Genomic DNA, 19767 nt, shown 5'->3' on the forward strand with positions numbered 1-19767 from the left:
CATTAATTAATTTTTAAGCCACCACGCTGAAATGCAATACCGAAGTCCGGGCTTCGTCGAAGATTACTTGACCAAAATTTCAACCAATTTGGTTGAAAAATGAGGGCGTGACAGTGCCGCCTCAACTTTCACGAAAAGCCGGATATGACGTCATCAAAGACATTTATCCAAAAAATGAAAAAAACCGTTCGGGGATTTCATACCCAGGAACTCTCATGTCAAATTTCATAAAGATCGGTACAGTAGTTTAGTCTGAATCGCTCTACACACACACACAGACACACACACGCGCACACGCACATACACCACGACCCTCGTTTCGATTCCCCCTCGATGTTAAAATATTTAGTCAAAACTTGACTAAATATAACAACTACAAAACACAACAACGTACAACAACAGCATGGTTGTGCCTGTCGGGTTATCAGTCACCATAAGGTGCCTGTACTTGTCAGTCTCTCTTTTTAGATCAGTGCCAGTGGCCTGTGACGGCGATAGTTTGGTAACGTCGCGCAGACCGCGCATGCGCCATGTACAGTAAACTGTTATCACAAATGGCGGATAAATCTAACTCGTGCAAAGAAACGTTTCAAAACCAAGCTTTATGGACGTTTTTATGACTACGTACTCCAGCAGACATCAACTTGAGGTCGACGTGTGTGGGGTTTGCTCAAAATACGTAAGTATTCGTCAGCCGTTTGGCTTCTCGAATTAAGTTTCAACTTTGTCTCTGTCTCGAACCACAGGCACAGGCGGAAGGTATTCACTCAATCACTGGACCACAACTTCCTTATTATGTACAGTGTTTGGTATTGAGTATGAAAGTAGTCTGGTGGTCCAGTGGACGATACCTTTCGCCTGTGCTCGAACCAAATACTAAGCTTACCAGTTACCACACTGTCATACTCATAGTGATAGCACTGATACATTTGTACAGGTAAACATGGCTGTTTGCTGAAAATCAGTCTTTGTGAAAAATTGCAATGATGTCTCTGAAGTTTGATTCAGTCCCTAATTCATTCAGTGATTCATTTTGATGGGACGTCAACCCATGGTGAGACTAATAATGATATTTGATCGTATTCTGCCAGTGCCATTGCCAACTGCCATTGTTGTTCTTGTGTGCACTAATTAGTAATTTACTAGCAATAGGAGTTCGAGTTCTACTATAGTAGTATTTTACTAAATCATTACTACTAGTACTAAATACTACTGCTACTACTAGCTTTAAACAAGCTATGGTTTGAATGACCAGCTAAATGCTAATAGTTAATAAGTACATTATTTTTGCATCAGCGAGGTATACATAAATTTAACGAAGTGGATTCACAGCGCGCGTCGCGTTGTGCAGCGTTGCGATTTACAACGCGCTGCACTACGAGGAACGCTGCGATTCACGACGCGCGATGTATTCTGCCGATACATTTCCTTCACAATCGCAAAGTTTACAACAGCTACATCTATCTGATCTATTTGAGAAATAAAACTGTCAATAAAACGAAAAACAGAGCTGAGCCATTCTCTCTCTCTCACTCTTTCAACTGAATTCACCAGTATATCGCCGCGTCGATGTAAAAACGTGCCTACCTCTGCTGAACAATCCTTCTCATTGCGGTCAATGCGCATGCGCCAATCTTGGACTTACAAAAATGCGACCCTTTGACCGATCGAACCATGGGTTAGGGTAAGGCTAAGGGTTAGGTTGTTCACGACCTGATTAATCTCCCCATGTTAGCGCATGCGCATTGACCGCAATGAGAAGGATTGTTCAGGCAGAGTTTTCAGTTTGTGACACCGACCTTGAATACTTGGCAGTCATACTCATACTCATATCACTACATGTCATTGCAATGGCTTCTACTATATATATGGAAAGGAGCTGAGTTTTTAAACTGGGATGACGTTTTTAAACAATTATCCGAGTACAGTGCCGCGGAACTGTTAATCGGTGTCACACCAGTTTAACACTTCAGCAGCCATTTTGGAATTCGCGCATGCGCAGATCATTTTTTCAGCGTGGGTTTTTTTCCAGTTGATTTGAACGCGTATATATATATATATATTCAGTCTGCATAAAGTGCAATTTTGTAGTCTTGCAGCCCTGAAGTTGCTTTCAAAGAAAGACTGTAAAATGTTGCTGATAATCATGCATACATGTACAAAAATAAAGCGCATCAACAATCTGCGCTGGTGAGAGCAATAGCCGCGCTCTGGGAATCGCTGCGCTGCACAACGTGCCGCGCTCTGTGAATTGCCGCGCTGCACAGCGCGCTGCGCTCTGTGAATCGCTTGCCTAAATTTAAATATTTTATTAAAAAAATACCGCATGGTTTTGCTTGACCAAATCATTTATCAGCTAACAATATGCTTTTATTTCAGTTGGACCTGACTTGAGCATGGTTCCGTTGTCTCCGCAACAACAGATTGGTTACTCAAGAATTGCAGGCATGTCCAGTTTGCAGCATGTGCAGGCTGACCCCGCTGAGTGTGAAGATCTGATGGCTGATCTAGACACAACATAAGCTGCTTGACACTATTCCAAGGTAAGCAAGAAGCTTTGAAAATAGTTACTTAAGTGTTACTTAGTAAGTGTACATTTTTGTGGGTGAACCATCGGTAACCGTCCCCGTCCCCCCCCCCCCCCCCCACCCCTCGACACCCACACATACAAACACGCACACAAACTTGGGTTTGTACTACAACTATTAGTATTAACTACTCTTCATAAATGAGTTATGTAATTCATCAGAGGTTTGAAGTCATTATGGTTTTGCAAATTAGTAAGAGACTATGTGGGTGCATGGATTCAGTAATGCGCAATTAATACATGCAATACTCCTGCTGGTGAGTTCACTACAAACAGGTACTACATTAGAACTGATCTATGTTATTTGTTAATGAGGATGATTAATCGTAATCTCACTGTCAAACTGTCATGATACTATTGCCATTGACAGTGCTAGATCACTTCATAAAGTTATTTTAGTAAGTAATCATATGATATTGATAATTTTGATAAAGTGATTTACTGACGGTGACAATGACATGTTATCTTCATACTATTCCAGGTACAAGATGCTAAACGTGCAGATATCAAGGGCTTGGGATTTCGGCTCCTGGAGATGCTACTTGTAACTCTTTTGTGAGTACCGATGTATACTGGGTGTTTTCTCAGTTTTTGTCCGCTGTCAGTGTGAGATTTATATTGTGGTACAGTGGAACCCCCCAATTTAAGACTCCCTCCTTTTAAAGACCTTGTTTTCTCAGACTTTCTGTTCACAACCTCTGTAAAATTACCCCCCTTTTAAGACTCCCTCCTTTTTAAGACTGAATTTTCTCAGATTATTGTAGGTCTTAAAAGGGGTGTTCCACTGTATAACCTGTTTTTCTAGTTTCATGGTTTAGCCACGACTCACTTTGAATGAGGGTCATCTGCCAGGCATTTAGCTGATTATCTGATAGTGATAAGTGATATTTATTAATTTGCTATTTATAAATTACAGTTGCAGTAAACTAACACTGTCGCACAAAGTATGTGACTTTAAAAAAAGATTTGTTTGTAATCATGTGAGCTCTGTCCACTAGATGATGGAGAAGGGAATTTTTCCAGTTGAGTCTGCAACATGGATTTTTCTCTCTCAGGATAACAAATACAGCAGGGTTCGTACAGGTCATGGAAAACCTGGAAAGTCATGGAATTTGATTTTTAATTTTCCAGGCCTGGAAAGTCATGGAATTTCAATTCAAGTCATGAAAAGTCATGGAATTTAAAAAAATAAAAAAGAAAGAAAAATTAACCTTTAGCACGCCAGCGGCGATTTTCGTTGCCCAGCCATTCCACCCCCCCCCCCCCCCGCGATTTGCGTCTCCAGCACAAGGCTTGTTCGTATGACCAACTTCTCGTTCATATTTGCATACGAGAATAACGGTATTTTTAACGGCACTTGAGCCAAAGCGAGGCTCACTTCCTTCCGTTATCTCGTCGTGTCGTCTGCGCTGCATTTGAGTCGGTTTCGTCGAAGTTTTTGAGTCACTTGAGAAAATGTGACTCTATGTAATCGGTCAGTGTTAGTCTGTCCGGCCGGCCGTCCGGCCGGCCGTCCGTAGACACCACCTTAACGTTGGACTTTTCTCGGAAACTATCAAAGCGATCGGGCTCATATTTTGTTTAGTCGTGACCTCCAATGACCTCTACACTTTAACGATGGTTTCGTTGACCTTTGACCTTTTTCAAGGTCACAGGTCAGCGTCAAAGGAAAAATTAGACATTTTATATCTTTGACAAAGTTCATCGGATGTGATTGAAACTTTGTAGGATTATTCTTTACATCAAAGTATTTACATCTGTAGCCTTTTACGAACGTTATCAGAAAAACAAGGGAGATAGCTAGCCTTTTCTGTTCGGCAACACACAACTTAACGTTGGGCTTTTCTCGGAAACTATAAAAGTGACCGGGCTCAAATTTTATGTGAACGTGACTCATTGTGTTGTGAATAGCAATTTCTTCCTGTCCATCTGATGCCTCATATAATATTCAGAACTGCGAAAGTGACTCGATCGAGCGTTTGCTCTTCTTGTTTGTTTTTGCATCGATAAAGTACTTTAGCGCTTCGACAAGCAAGATGGAGGATGATGAGTTTGAAACTTTCTTTCAGTTGTTTCTTGACAACAAAAAGTATGCGGAATTGGAACGAATTACCGAGGAAGATCTTCGCAATGAACTGTGTATCGCGGTGAAAAAAATGACAGTTCGTCAAGTCACAGTGACGGTTACGAAACAGAATTTACGAAAGTGCAGATGGATACAAACAGTGGCTGGTCCAGTTTAGTGAAATGACAGGACCAGCAAACATTACCGATAATCTGACTGCCTAGCATATGCTTGACTTGCTTGTCGAAGAGACACTGCGTAGAAACTGACTCAAATTCAGTGCAAAGCAAGCCAGTGTCAAAACTGGCAGTGACAAGACGTAAAAAGTTTGCGTGTTCGGAAATGGCGACCTGTGGATCTAGTCATGGAAAATGTTATTGAGGCTCATGAAAAAGTCATGGAATTTTGTTTCTAAAAAGCAGTGGGGACCCTGTACAGTATGGAAGGAAAAATTTAGGGTTGGTGTGGCGATAACAATAAAGATATGTCATAGTGACTTGACTAATTGATTTGAATTCTGCTGCAGGTCAGTCGCCCCCCACCTCCTGCTTTGCCTACTACAACTTCGAGGAAATACGACAGGACACCCTTCAGCTTGCTGCACCATGGTGTCTCTTGGAGAACAGCAAGGAACAGATACAGGTGGGGTCGGTTGGGATACCGTAAACAGACTATTTTGTTTTGTTGGCCTTAGCATAGAGTCTGGGGATGTGAGATGTGCATGATGTGTTGTTTGAATCTGACAGTGATTGTATGAATTTTGTATACATGTATTGTTGTCACGCGCTTTGAACTTCTGATAAGGCGCTTTATAAATGCCCGTTATTATTATTATTATTATTATAAATAGATACACACTTGTAAACTTATGTTAGTTTTCACACGTGAGCATGAAGGAATGTGCCTTTATGAGGAATGTATAGTGGCTTGCAATATTGAATTTGAGGGATGTTTGCAGTTATATAATATATTAGCACAGCTCAGTTTTCTTGAGGGTTCCATGAGAACAGTGAAATTCTCCTTTGAGGACTGAAAAATATCTTGGATAATTGGTCTTAATTGGAGGGGGGGGGGGGGGGTTTAAAAAATAAGTACATTCACATGTGTTTTTCATTTTCACTGTGTTAAGGTGGGGAGGTCCTTCTCTACTTCTTTCTTTGTTTTCCCATTGACATATTTTTGTTCTTGTCTATATTTTTTACATAGGTTCACCATTAGTCCTCATCCCCAGCCGACTGTTTCCGCTGAAGCCGTGAAGGATACTTCTTCATGTAGGCGTGGACATCTTTTTCGTCGCCATGCAAGGCTTCCAGTACCATATAATTTTGTGAATACTCTGGGGACCTGTCATCGACTTTGGAAGGACGCTTTATTTTATAACACTTTGTACCCCATCTTTGTTGACCAAGATTTTTTAAGCCGAGACCAGCTGTGCTGCAGCAGGTCACTCAGAATTCTAGAAACTGTGTATCAACAGGCTAGAATGCTGGCGTTAGATCAACGTTACAGGAAGCGACTGAAGCTAACCGTCTAGGCAGGATGCGGATATGTGCCGAATGAGAACAGATGCAATGTACATAGTGACTGTGTGTACAGATATATATATATATCCATATCTGAACTTTGTTAGATAAATTATCAATCAATCAATCAATATGAGGCTTATAGTTATATCACGCGTATTCCGTGGGTACAGTTCTAAGCGCAGGGATTTTGTTTTGATTTTTTTTTTATGCAATTTATATCGCGCACATATTCAAGGCGCAGGGATTTATTTATGTCGTGTGAGATGGAATTTTTTTACACAATACATCACGCATTCACATCGGCCAGCAGATCGCAGCTATTTCGGCGCATATCCTACTTTTCACGGCCTATTATTCCAAGTCACACGGGTATTTGGTGGACATTTTTAGCTATGCCTATACAATTTTGCCCGTCGCGATATAACCTTCGTGGTTGAAAACGACGTTAAACACCAAATAAAGAAAGAATACAATTTTGCCAGGAAAGACCGTTTTGTCAATCGTGGGATCTTTAACGTGCACCCCCAATGTAGTGTACACGAAGGGACCTCGGTTTTTCGTCTCATCCGAAAGACTAGCACTTGAACCCACCACCTAGGTTAGGAAAGGGGGGAGAAATAAATAGCGGCCTGACCCAGGGTCGAACACGCAACCTCTCGATTCCGAGCGCAAGTGCGTTACCACTCGGCCACCCATGCCGGTTGTTATGATCGCCACATTTTAGGTCCCCCCCTCCCCCCCTTTTCAAACTTCCCCGCTTTTAAGACCTTACGTTTTTGGATTTTCTGTTCACAACCTGTTGTGCATTTACCTACATATTAAGCAGTGTTTCTTGTATAGAATATAGTCAATGTTTGTAAAGATTTTAGTCAAGCAGTATGTAAGAAATGTTAAGTCCTTTGTACTGGAAACTTGCATTCTCCCAGTAAGGTCATATATTGTACTACGTTGCAAGCCCCTGGAGCAGTTTTTTGAGTCACTTGAGAAAATGTGACTCTATGTAATCGGTCAGTGTTAGTCTGTCCGGCCGTCCGGCCGGCCGTCCGTAGACACCACCTTAACGTTGGACTTTTCTCGAAAACTATCAAAGCGATCGGGCTCATATTTTGTTTAGTCGTGACCTCCAATGACCTCTACACTTTAACGATGGTTTCGTTGACCTTTGACATTTTTCAAGGTCACAGGTCAGCGTCAAAGGAAAAATTAGACATTTTATATCTTTGACAAAGTTCATCGGATGTGATTGAAACTTTGTAGGATTATTCTTTACATCAAAGTATTTACATCTGCAGCCTTTTACGAACGTTATCAGAAAAACAAGGGAGATAACTAGCCTTTTCTGTTCGGCAACACACAACTTAACGTTGGGCTTTTCTCGGAAACTATAAAAGTGACCGGGCTCAAATTTTATGTGAACGTGACTCATTGTGTTGTGAATAGCAATTTCTTCCTGTCCATCTGATGCCTCATATAATATTCAGAACTGCGAAAGTGACTCGATCGAGCGTTTGCTCTTCTTGTTGATTAGTGCTTTTGTGAACAAGAAACAATTGACAAGTGGCACTATCCCATCTTCCCCCTTTCCTCTATCCCATCTCCCCCTTTTCCTGTCGCAATATAACCTTGAATGGTTGAAAACGACGTTAAACAACAAATAAAGAAAGAAAAGAATTCATCAACGAGTGATTACTGCCTCACCATAGCAGTTAGGCCAGTCTTACTAACTCTTACTTTTATTAATGTGCCGTGATGCAAAGACGTTGAGCAGTTTTCAGATGTTTATGAATCTAGGGCTTTCAAAATTTACTGACATGTTGGACTCCATGACATCCAAACATGAAGTTCAGTTACCCCTTTTCAACTTTGAAGGTCACATTGTAGGCGAATTTTTAGCAAAAAGTTGGAACATTGGTGTGACTGTTCTTACTCACAAGGGAAGTGATTTAGTTATTTGCTGATTTTTATTTTGTATGTCCTTCTTTCACCCATTTAATCATTCATAAATGTTCATACCCAAGGGAAGTAATTCACATATATATCTATGGCCAATGTTTTCACAGGGCATCTGCCCCCCCCCCCCCCCCCCCCCCCCCCCCCTCCCAACACACACTCACATGGGCTAAAACTTACATGGCTTTTATGGGTATGACGCTCTTAATCACAAGGGAAGTAATTTACTGATGGTGTGTTTTCATTTCATGTGGCCTTCACCGATTTGAATAATTTATTTTAGCTTATCCAATTATAGTGTGGATGAACACTGTCTCCACTCAAAATAGTCCTTTGCTATTGTACATTGTGAATCAGCATTTTTGTTTTTGTCCTGTTTGAATAAAGTGCAATAATTTTACAACCAAAGTGTTAATGTTAAAGATGTTTACATAATGTGTGAAGGATGATGCATTTGAAAACTAATATTGTTAAATGTCAATTGACCTGTGACAAGTCAGCAAAGTGCAATATCCAAGCATGAAACCCGCACACAATTCCCAAACAACATGCTTTCTTTTCCACAAAATTCCATCCAGGTGAAAACAATTATGTGAACGTCATAACATGGTGTTTTTTTACATTAATAATCAAGCCTAACACCAACTAACATGGTGTTAATAGGCATTTGAGCAAGCTTTAACACCAACATAACATGGAGTTAATAGGCATTTGAGCAATCTTTAACACCAACATAACATGGGGTTTTGCATGTTAAACCAGCAATAACATGATGTTAATCACATTACAAGCAAGCTGTAACACCACCAAAACAAGCAGTTTTGCAAGTTAAGTCTACGATAACATGATGTTACTTGGCGTTAAACCAAAGCTTTAATGCCATCAAAACTTGACATTTTTGCATGTTACAGACATGCTGTAACATGGTTTAACATGATGTTTTGACCGTCGCAAAACGCGCTGAAATTCCAGGCAATTTCGCAGCGATAACTTCAACAAAATCCAATCAAAATCTGGCGTTGTCGTGAACACCAAAATGTGATAAACCCATTGAAACTTGAAGTTTTGTTGGGATTTTGAGTAGTTTTGTAAGATACAAAACGCCACTTTTCGCCCAGTGCGTCAACTGGCCTTTGTCTTCCTGAAAGCCCGATGCACAAGAGACAATGTGTAGGTATTTTCGGCCCTCACATTTAAAGAAAATGGGTTGATTGACACTACGTTCGCATGCTTCGGGTTTAGGCTAGCGAAGCCTTTGTTCGTGTAGTCTTGGTGTTGGCTGTTCTTGTAGCGTTAATCTTTTACTTTCAGGTCGACAGATTGACTGATTGGTTTTAAATCGGCGCTTCAAGCGACTTGTTTTGTTTTTGTTTTATTTCTGTCTTTGTTTTCTTTCTTTCTGTCTTTGTTGTTGTTGTTGTTGTTGTTGTTGTTTCTTCTTCTTTTTCTATTGCTGTTATCTTTGTGGAAAAAAAAATCCTAGATGAATCAATCTGATTCCAATCAATCTTGAAGACATCTTTTTTCCATTGCAAACCGTTCGGAGATTGCAATTGATCTTTACCTGGAATGATATAGTTTTGTTTGTTTGTTCGTTCATGGGCTGAAACTCCCACGGCTTTTACGTGTATGACCGTTTTTACCCCGCCATTTAGGCAGCCATACGCCGCTTTCGGAGGAAGCATGCTGGGTATTTTTGTGTTTCTATAACCCACCGAACTCTGACATGGATTACAGGATCTTTTTCGTGCGTACTTGGTCTTGTGCTTGCGTGTACACACGGGGGTGTTCGGACACCGAGGAGAGTCTGCACACAAAGTTGACTCTGAGAAATAAATCTCTCGCCGAACGTGGGGACGAACTCACGCTGACAGCGGCCAACTGGATACAAATCCAGCGCGCTACCGACTGAGCTACATCCCCGCCCGGCCGAATGATTATAGTATAACGACCGTCTGTCGCTTGAACACATGCATGCACATCTACAGGCTTGCTGCTTTCCTGTGCAGAGTAGGCGAGTTGTGTAGGATTGATTTCGTAACTTAGTGAAACAATTGTCAATTTGCGAAATTAGTTAGCAAACAATTGCCTTTCTGCACAAGAAGCAGCCACTGAGTCTGTAGAGAAGGACTGTACGTATCTAAAAGGGGTCGTGACCTATAGCAAGGGCGTGGATACACGTGAAACACGCGTGCGTTGCTGACGTCAGTCAATACGTCCGTCATGACGTCTTGGAGACGGAGTTATAATGACCCGAGATCGTTCAATCATAGAATTGCAGCATAAAGCAGCACGTTTCTCGTCTTTGAGTGCCATAATAAGCTGAAATGAGCTTTTCAGACCAATCATTATTATGATATGGCTTCAGTGACTAGACATTTGTCTACGCCAATTGTCTGGGGTTATGATCGGCTTTGTCTGGTGTGACGTCATAGTTACTGTATGTTTCACTAAGCTAATCATACCTGTACGTTAGTCTTCAGACTATTAACAACCCGTCTGTCTCCGTTTTATCATATCTGTTGCTGAACGAAGCAAAATAAGGGAAGGTTGCCTTATATTGACCGGCTCCTAATATGGACCACCTCCTGTTCTGAAAAACTAACGGAAAACAATTTCATTCGCTGTATTCACCCTCCCTGGATAACTTGCACATGTCACTGAAAACAGTTGCAGAAACACAAACCTCAAAACCGTTAGACTTTTTCTCTTTTTTTCACTTTTGGCAGCGTTCACTCTAAATGTGCCGCCTAAAACGGACTCGTTTCTGTCCACAGCCAAAGCTTTTATCACACCATTTTTCAATATTTGACAGCTAAGATCATATTTGTTACATTTTAGCAGTGTTGACCCCGAATTTCTACTGCAAAACAAGAAATAATAACCAAATATCAAAGTATGTGTGTGTCCCCTAATATGGACCACCTTCAACAAATCGAAAAAAATAAAAATCTAAAGGCTATTTTCATCAATTCATTCAGAAGCTTGCTGGAAATAACCTATACCTAACCCTCGAAATTTCAAAAAAATAAATCAAGTAGTCTTTTTTTCGTGGTAGTTGATAATTTCACTTATTTTCACTCTGTTTTTGATAAGCTTCTTTAGTTTCCTCGTGTGTTTCAAATAATAGTTAGTTAGTTAGTTAGTTAGCTGTTGCTTTTCGGGTCCAGCGGACCATAATAGGCCAAATCAGGACCCCTTTCAAATAATGCTCTCATCAACCCGAAACAGATAAATCTAAAGCATACTTTAATTAGTCTGACTTGCACACTAAGTTGTATCATGTTATTTTGAAGTATTGGGTCCTTTTTACAGTGATTCGCGAAGGCCTCTTCACCGGTCCATATTGGGCGCCCAGGCTCCTAATATGGACCATTTGTGATTTTTTTTCTGTATTACATATAGTTTTTGCTGAATGTCTATCAAAGCTAATTCACTCTAATTAGCCCTAACAGTTAATCTAAGAGAGAAGGACTACCAAACACAAAATGAAACTTCTTCGCAAAAAAACAAGCTAGTTATCAGCATAAAACAAAAAGTGGTCCATATTAGGAGCCCTTCCACTGACGGTGCTACAGCGCTCAAAACTATTTTATTCGCTGTATTTACCCTTCTCTGGATAACTTGCACATGTCATAACAGTTGCAGAAACACAAACCACAAAACCGTTGGGTCCATATTAGGCAACCTTCCCCTTGAAGAAAACACAACAAAGGACGCACGTATCTGCACGCACACGCACGCACACACACACACACACACACACACACACACACACACACACACACACCGTGGCACACACACACACACACACAAACTCTCTCTCACACACACACACACACACACACACACACACACACACGAGGTTCACCTGTTCGTGTGTGTTGAACAAATTTGCTTCAAAATGTGTTTCAGGAGTTTCATGTTAACATTTTTCCAGGGATGCTGATGTAACTTGCTTCTAACTGGTGGCACTCCTACTGGAGGACGATCTTTCGAGTTTTGTCAAAATACGAACTAGCAGAAATTAAATAAACAAAACAAATGCAACACTGAATTTCTATCCATAGAGATAACCATAACTCTGAAATCATAAACGACCTCCACAGTCACCTGCTTTCTGTTTGTAAGTTCGAACATAACCCGTTACTGCTACACGTATCTCACGTGCAAAATGTTCCCTCTGTCCACAACAGAAATGACCATGACCCGTGAATCCTCCACGTCCTCGACCCACACCTCCGCCGCCGCTTCCCAGAACGACACGATGGTCAATCTCAACGACACGGAGAGCGTGTGGGCCACCCTGGAGCGACTCAACCACGAGCGTGCCATCTACTTCCTCCCCGCTGTCATCTGGGTCGTCATCCTCATGATCGTCGGCGTCATCGGCAACGTCCTCGTCATCTACGTCTACCGCAGAAGGTTCAAGAGAACGTCCTCCAATTACTTCATCCTGACCATGGCCATCTTCGACCTGGTGGCGTGTCTGATCGGAATGCCCACCGAGATCTACGACCTCCTCAAGCCCTTCACCTTCTACAGCGAGTTCGGCTGCAAGGTGGGGGTTGTGTTTGTTTGTTTGTTTGTTCGTTCATGGGCTGAAACTCCCACGGCTTTTACGTGTATGACCGTTTTTACCCCGCCATTTCGGCAGCCATACGCCGCTTTCGGAGGAAGCATGCTGGGTATTTTCGTGTTTCTATAACCTACCGAACTCTGACATGGATTACAGGATCTTTTTCGTGCGCACTTGGTCTTGTGCTTGCGTGTACACACGGGGGTGTTTGGACACCGAGGAGAGTCTGCACACAAAGTTGACTCTGAGAAATAAATCTCTCGCCGAACGTGGGGACGAACTCACGCTGACAGCGGCCAACTGGATACAAATCCAGCGCGCTACTGAGCTACATCCCCGCCGCGGGGGTTGTGTCATTTGTCATGGTCTTATTGTACGTCCGGTGTCACGAAATTTTCTTTCGCCAAAATATTTTTTCTCCCCCACCAACACGTTTCACTCATTTTTGTACCAAAAACAATTCTTATGCAAAACCATCCTCAGACTACGGGTTAGGGGTAAATTTGGGAATGGGTTAGGTATGTAAACAGTTTTATAATGCGTCAATTTCTGGCGATGTTTGTGAACGAAGATTTCGGGTATGTCTTAATACCGAATTCCCGCGGACGGCGTCGATTGAATTCTTAGTTCACAAACATCGCCAGAAATTGACGCATTTTAAAACTGTTTACATACCTAACCCATTCCCAAACTTACCCCTAACCCGAAGTCAGAGGATGGTTTTGCGTACCAATTGTTTTTAGTACAAAAATGAGTGATACGTGTTGGTGGGGGAGAAAAAATATTTTGGCGAAAGAAAATTTCGTGACACTGGTGCATGTCTAGATGAACGGTGGTGATTGAGGTGTGTGCAAATGTCGGAAGCGGCTGCTGGTCAGTTGTGGTTTTTTTTCGTGCCAGCATTCATACTTGCAGTAACATGTGTAAGAGAGAGAGTGTGCGTGTGTGTGTGTGTGTGTGTGTGTGTGTGTGTGTGTGTGTGTGTGTGTGGCTGGAGTGTGCGTGTCAGTGTGCCTGTCTTCGTGCCTGTCTTGCATTCGTATATTCGCGTGTATGTATGTGTGTGTCGTTTTCTCACAGTTTGTTTTATTTTTTAAGCGCAAAGAAAAGCAAAAATCTATCTCAAGTAACTGTAATATATTGCACTTTTATAACCTTGTTTCCGGAAAGATTTCTCCTAGTAATCAACTTGCTCCAATGTATATCATATGCTACATGGTATTATTGTCGCAAAGAATTTTACACTGTACTGAAATTATGTTTTATGACGTTATAATCTCAAAGCTGCCGTCAATGATTATGTTACCAGGTGTTGTATGCAATGAACCGTAAAGTCTTCTGTGTTTCCAGGTGTCGTATGCACTGAACCGTACTATGTTATATGTGGGCAGGTGTTCCGGACTACGGAGAATTTCACGGTATACGGGTCTGTGGTGGTGCTGGTGGAAATTGCGTTTGATCGTTACTTCAAAATCTGCCGCCCGCTCATGGTCGTCAGCCTCTTTAAAATCAAGGTAAATTTTAATTTTGTATTATGGTATGTTTAAAAAAAAGAGGTCTTAATCAGTATTGATTTTAAGAAAAACTGAAGGCAAGAAAAAATGGTTTGTGTTTTTAAGACAGTGTTTATGCATTTATAGTGAAACTGTGACACTAACTTTCTGGGTAAAAGAGTGTAAAGTTCAGATATGACAATGTGTCACAGTAAGCGGTGTGGGAAAACTGATTTTTGAATGATCAAGAATTACAAATCTGTTCGCTTAATATGTTCCCCTAGTTGTTACAACCACCGAGTGAGTTCACTATAAGGGGCTCCGCTCATCTATGTAACTTCAGCAGGACCGACGACGCACTGCAGTTTATCCCAGCCCTCTACACGTTGCATGAAAGGAAAACAGGCCAAGTACTCGTCATAATCCCTATCGCGGCATAAATAATAGGCCGTGCGTCGTCTGTGCCGCTGAAACTGCGCAGGTATATTCTGCCGATAACCGGCGTCCCACTTTTACATTCCCTCCCCACAGTTGCTGTGCGTGGTGGCAGTGGGCACCGCCTTCCTGATGGCCACGCCGTCCTTCGTGCTGTACGGCATCACCCGCAACGAGACGCCCGTGCCCGGTATCCGAGGCTACGACTGCTCCATCGCCGACCTCTACCGCCACTCCGCCTTCCAGTCCGCCTACTTCATCTGCCTGGCCGTGGTCTTCGTCGTCACGCTGGTCATCCTCACCGTGCTGTACGTGCGCATCTGGCTGGAGCTGCGCCAGCGCCGTCGTATGGTCATCGGCGACCAACTGTCCAAGCCCAAGGCTGAGGTTGAGGATGTGTCCGAAGCGAAGAAGTTCCGTGTCAGGTGAGCGGGATGGAAGGAGGACGAGTGTACATTTTAAGGTTTTCCTTGTAATTGAACCCGAAGTTGATTTTGTGAAGATTTCGCCGAGTTCTTTTTTTTTATTTAAAAATTCAGTGCCAAAGCTTCGTGCAGCAAGCTTCGCGAAGTCGACTTTGCGCTATTAATATCATGGATTTGGACGGTTTGGATGTTGGCCTTTAAATGTCCATTTCTCGTCTTCTCCACACAAGGATTTATCTTTTGCAATTCCGTCTCGGTCCATATATGACATATGTCCTTTGTCATGCACAACATATCACAACATGTAAACCCTTTTGTCAGTCATCATTGCCGTCATATATATATCTCAGCCGTTGTCGGGTGTGTGTGTGTTTTTTTATGAAAGCCACCCATGATATACGTTGTCGTTCAACATGATCTACATGCAGCATGTCATCTCTTGTTGTACTTCACGACTGCAAGACAGCCTGTGATCTCTCGGAATAGACGAGGTGGGAAATAACTCTGTCGGGTTTGTATGGGTTGTGAAAGAGTGAATGCCCTTGCTTCTAGTCAGATTACTAATCCTACGTGCTCCTTGTCCAAGTCTTTCAGACACACCCCTCGTTGGTGACTGGCCCGTGGATTGTGTGTCTCACTAAAAGCAAGGGTGTTCATTCTCTTACAACCCATACTAACCCGAGAGAGTTATTTACAGAATTCTCTCTCCACTAAAGACGTCCTTTGATAATGTCCTGTGTCATTCCTCACGACCATCCTTGACGCTCGCCACTAAAGATGTCCTTTGATAATGTCCTTTGTCATTCTCCACGACCGTCCTTGACGCTCGCCACTAAAGATGTCCTTTGATAATGTCCTTTAATTGTCATTCCCCACGACCGTCCTTGACGCTCGCCACTAAAGATGTCCTTTGATAATGTCCTTTGTCATTCCCCTCGACAGTTCTTGACGCTCGCCACTAAAGATGTCCTTTGATAATGTCTTTTAATTGCCATTCCCCACGACCGTCGTTGACGCTCGCCACTAAAGATGTCCTTTGATAATGTCCTTTGTCATTCTCCACGACCGTCCTTGACGCTCGCCACTAAAGACGTCCTTTGATAATGTCCTGTGTCATTCCTCACGACCATCCTTGACGCTCGCCACTAAAGATGTCCTTTGATAATGTCCTTTGTCATTCTCCACGACCGTCCTTGACGCTCGCCACTAAAGATGTCCTTTGATAATGTCCTGTGTCATTCCTCACGACCGTCGTTGACACTCGCCACTAAAGATGTCCTTTGATAATGTCCTGTGTCATTCCTCACGACCGTCGTTGACACTCGCCACTAAAGATGTCCTTTGATAATGTCCTGTGTCATTCCTCACGACCATCCTTGACGCTCGCCACTAAAGATGTCCTTTGATAATGTCCTTTGTCATTCTCCACGACCGTCCTTGACGCTCGCCACTAAAGATGTCCTTTGATAATGTCCTGTGTCATTCCTCACGACAACCGGCACGGTTGGCCTAGTGGTAAGGCGTCCGCCCCGTGATCGGGAGGTCGTGGGTTCGAACCCCGGCCGGGTCATACCTAAGACCTTAAATTTGGCAATCTAGTTGCTGCTCCGCCTGGCGTCTGGCATTATGGGGTTAGTGCTAGGACTGGTTGGTCCGGTGTCAGAATAATGTGACTGGGTGAGACATGAAGCCAGTGCTGCGACTTCTGTCTTGTGTGTGGCGCACGCTATATGTCAAAGCAGCACCGCCCTGATATGGCCCTTCGTGGTCGGCTGGGCGTTAAACAAACAAACAAACAAACAAATTCCTCACGACCGTCGTTGACACTCGCCACTAAAGATGTCCTTTGTGCACCTACAGGTACGTGCCCAGCATGAGCGAGGACGAGATGATCGCCACCAACTCGCGCACCAACTCCGCCACGCAGCTCAACAGCGTCAGCACCGCCACCAGCCTCAACAACTCCTCCACAACCACCACCACCACCACATCCACCACAGCCCCCCTCACCGCCGCAGCCAAGCGCTCGCGCTTCACGAGCCTGGCCCAGCTGTCCACACGCCTGCACGTGAGCCGCACCACCGTGGTGCTGTTCGCCGTCACCGTGGCCTTTGTGCTCAGCTTCTTCCCGGCGCTGACCGTCATGGTGGTGCGCACGGTGGTCAAGGACTTTGACGAGACGCAGAGCATGGCCAGCTTGGCCGCCACCAAGATCTTCTCCAAGTTCAACTTCATCAACAACGCCATCAACCCCATCATCTACAGCTTCCTCAACGTCAATTTCCGCCGCCAGGCGTGCAAGGCCGTGGAGAAGCTCCTGTGCTGCTTCAGACGGCGCCGCCACACACACGTGCCCCAGAAGGCCGACTCGGACCGCAGCACCAAGAAGGAGTTTCTGCACGTATGACTAGCACGCCGCGGTAAGACCGCCAGACTGTAAGGCAACTTGCTAAAAAGACCTTTGCGGGCTATATTGTATGAGTCATCCTCTTGGCGTTCAGGGCATCTTGCTACCAGGACATTACGGGCTACTGTGCGCTTCATCTTCTTGGTGTTCGCGGACAAGTATTCTACCAGGTCTACTCCTGAGAGCATGTCCAAAAGAGCGTATATATACTCGCACGTGTGACTTACTCCGAAAGCGGCGTATGGCTGCCTGAATGGCGGGGTAAAAACCCACTCGTGCAAAAACATGAGTGAACGTGGGAATTTCAGCCCATGACCGAAAAAGGAAGAAGAAGGAGAAGCACGTGTGACTAGCGCGCGACAAGACCGTTACAAGAACCTTACAGGGCAAAGTTGCAATCATTCTGCTTTCAAGAAAATCGCTGACAAGTATTCTGCCAGGTGTAGGAGCATGTCCGAAAGAGAACTTATACTTGTACGTAAGACTAGCACACGGCGAGAACGCCAGGCTGTGGTAGAACTTGTTGGGACAAAACTACGGGCCTCTGGAAGCGTGCGTGGGCAAAATTACAAGCACCCTGCCTTATCCTCATGGCGTTCGCGGACAAGTATTCTGACAGGTACAGCACTAAAGTATGTCCGATAGAGTGCTTATCGGTACTTGCCAGGCACACAATGGCTAGCCTGCACGAACGCCAGACTGTAGAAGCACGTGCTAGAAGAGCACCATTGTGTTGACCTCGTTTGGAGCTGGTGCATAATGGGAAACCCCTGATCCTAAAACGCTCGAAGAGACAGAATGTGTATCTACTGAGGGACTGCGTATTCGGTAAAAAGCTGCTCCTCAAACACTGCAGGAGGCAGTACTGTATCTACTAAAGTAAGTTGACCGAGTTGTCCTTCTAATTGTGACGTGTGTAATAGAGTGAGAGTTATTCGGAACTATTAACAGAACAATTAACAGAAGTATTCATTTCATTTCATGTGAGGTTCTACATTTTCAGCCATGCACAAGGCTGCCATAACGTGACATTAGTAATGTCTGTTCGTGTTGACTGTTGTCGGTTCTAATTCAATGCTCTTAATACAAACGTAGCATTCCAACGTTGCTTTTCTAAGACATATTGCATCATTTGAATGCAATGTAATGGTATGCTGTAATTCAACGCGTAATGTTATTGACAAAACTGTAAATAGCTGTTACACAACTGTAGTAATAATAATAACATTATTTTTGTTCATAACGCTGTTGACTTGAATGATACTCTGTAAATAGTACTCGCATTTGTGCAATATGACTCCTGTTGTAATCGTTGATACATATATGTATAAGACAATATCTAAAAACAATCTCCTCAGAAAGTTTTAACGATGAATATGGAAAGTTTAATGAGTCCAAATTATGATTAAAATTAAATTTCCGGAATCGTTTTAAAAACAATTTTATCTTATATCTGGTCGGTTCCTGATTCCAAAAACATATAGATATGATATGTTTGGATTAAAAACACGCTCAGAAAGTTAAAACGAAGAGAGGTACAGTAAAGCGTGCTATGCAGCAGAGCGCAACCGCTACCGCGCTAAACAGGCTCGTCACTTTCACTGCCTTTTGTCCCCGAAAGAACTGAAGGCCAACCTCAAGCTCTGCGGACAGACGCTGCAGGCTGACAACACCCCCACGTACCTTGGCGTAACCTTTGACAGGCGACTCACCTGGAAACAGCAGACAGAGAAAGTCGAAGCCAGAGCCAAGCTAAGGTTAGCACTAATGAAAAAGCTAACTGGCACAACGTGGGGCGCAGATGCAGCAATCCTCAAGAAGATGTACGTGGGCAGCGTCAGACCAGTACTTGAGTACGGAGTGACAGCATGGGGCACAGCAACCAAGTCAAAGTTTGACAGAGTCAGCAAGGTGCAGAACCAGGCGGCCAGAATCATCACTGGCGCCATGCGGTCAACCCCTATCCAAGAGCTGGAAAACATCATGGGCCTTGAGCCCATGGAAGACAGAAGGGACACCAAACTCCTCACCCAGGCAGCTAAATTCAAACGACTGCCAACTCACCCCATGAAAGACAGACTGTGCCAACCAACAAAAGGAAGACTGAAGAGAGGAAGCTTCATCCACCAGACGAGGGTGTTGGAAAGGAGACACCAAGATATCATGGACCAGCAACCCAAAGATATCATTCTCTCACACACACACACACACACACACACACACACACACACACACACACACACACACACACACATAAATGCTTGTCAATTGCTTTAGATTTCATTCGAGTTAACGTCATA

At 43.4% G+C, this 19767-nt stretch overlaps 1 protein-coding gene and 1 long non-coding RNA gene across 2 annotated transcripts; both read left to right on the top strand.

Moving 5' to 3' along the window:
• Positions 1–518: 518 nt before the first annotated feature.
• On the top strand, positions 519–8536 carry LOC138964024 (uncharacterized). The gene is made up of 5 exons (XR_011454990.1): positions 519–679; positions 2380–2543; positions 3069–3142; positions 5179–5294; positions 5859–8536. It is a non-coding gene; the product is annotated as an uncharacterized lncRNA (long non-coding RNA).
• A 3550-nt stretch (positions 8537–12086) lies between these two features.
• Positions 12087–19294, top strand: LOC138964025 (neuromedin-U receptor 1-like). Its single transcript, XM_070335899.1, has 4 exons — positions 12087–12689; positions 14099–14221; positions 14732–15060; positions 16921–19294. The coding sequence occupies exons 1-4, from the start codon at positions 12303–12305 to the stop codon at positions 17465–17467; spliced, it is 1386 nt and encodes a 461-aa protein (XP_070192000.1). The 5' UTR covers positions 12087–12302; the 3' UTR covers positions 17468–19294.
• The last annotated feature ends 473 nt before the right edge of the window (positions 19295–19767 follow it).

This window comes from Littorina saxatilis, linkage group LG4, assembly GCF_037325665.1.
Source record: "Littorina saxatilis isolate snail1 linkage group LG4, US_GU_Lsax_2.0, whole genome shotgun sequence".
Lineage (NCBI taxonomy): Eukaryota > Metazoa > Mollusca > Gastropoda > Littorinimorpha > Littorinidae > Littorina > Littorina saxatilis.

What these genes read in the sequence shown, in the direction of transcription:
- LOC138964025 (XM_070335899.1), top strand. Translation starts at nt 12,303, where the DNA reads ATGTTCCCTCTGTCCACAACAGAAATGACCATGACCCGTGAATCCTCC. An exon ending in ACAGCGAGTTCGGCTGCAAG is followed by an intron (nt 12,690 to 14,098) that starts GTGGGGGTTGTG and finishes ATATGTGGGCAG; the next exon opens with GTGTTCCGGACTACGGAGAA. An exon ending in GCGAAGAAGTTCCGTGTCAG is followed by an intron (nt 15,061 to 16,920) that starts GTGAGCGGGATG and finishes GTGCACCTACAG; the next exon opens with GTACGTGCCCAGCATGAGCG.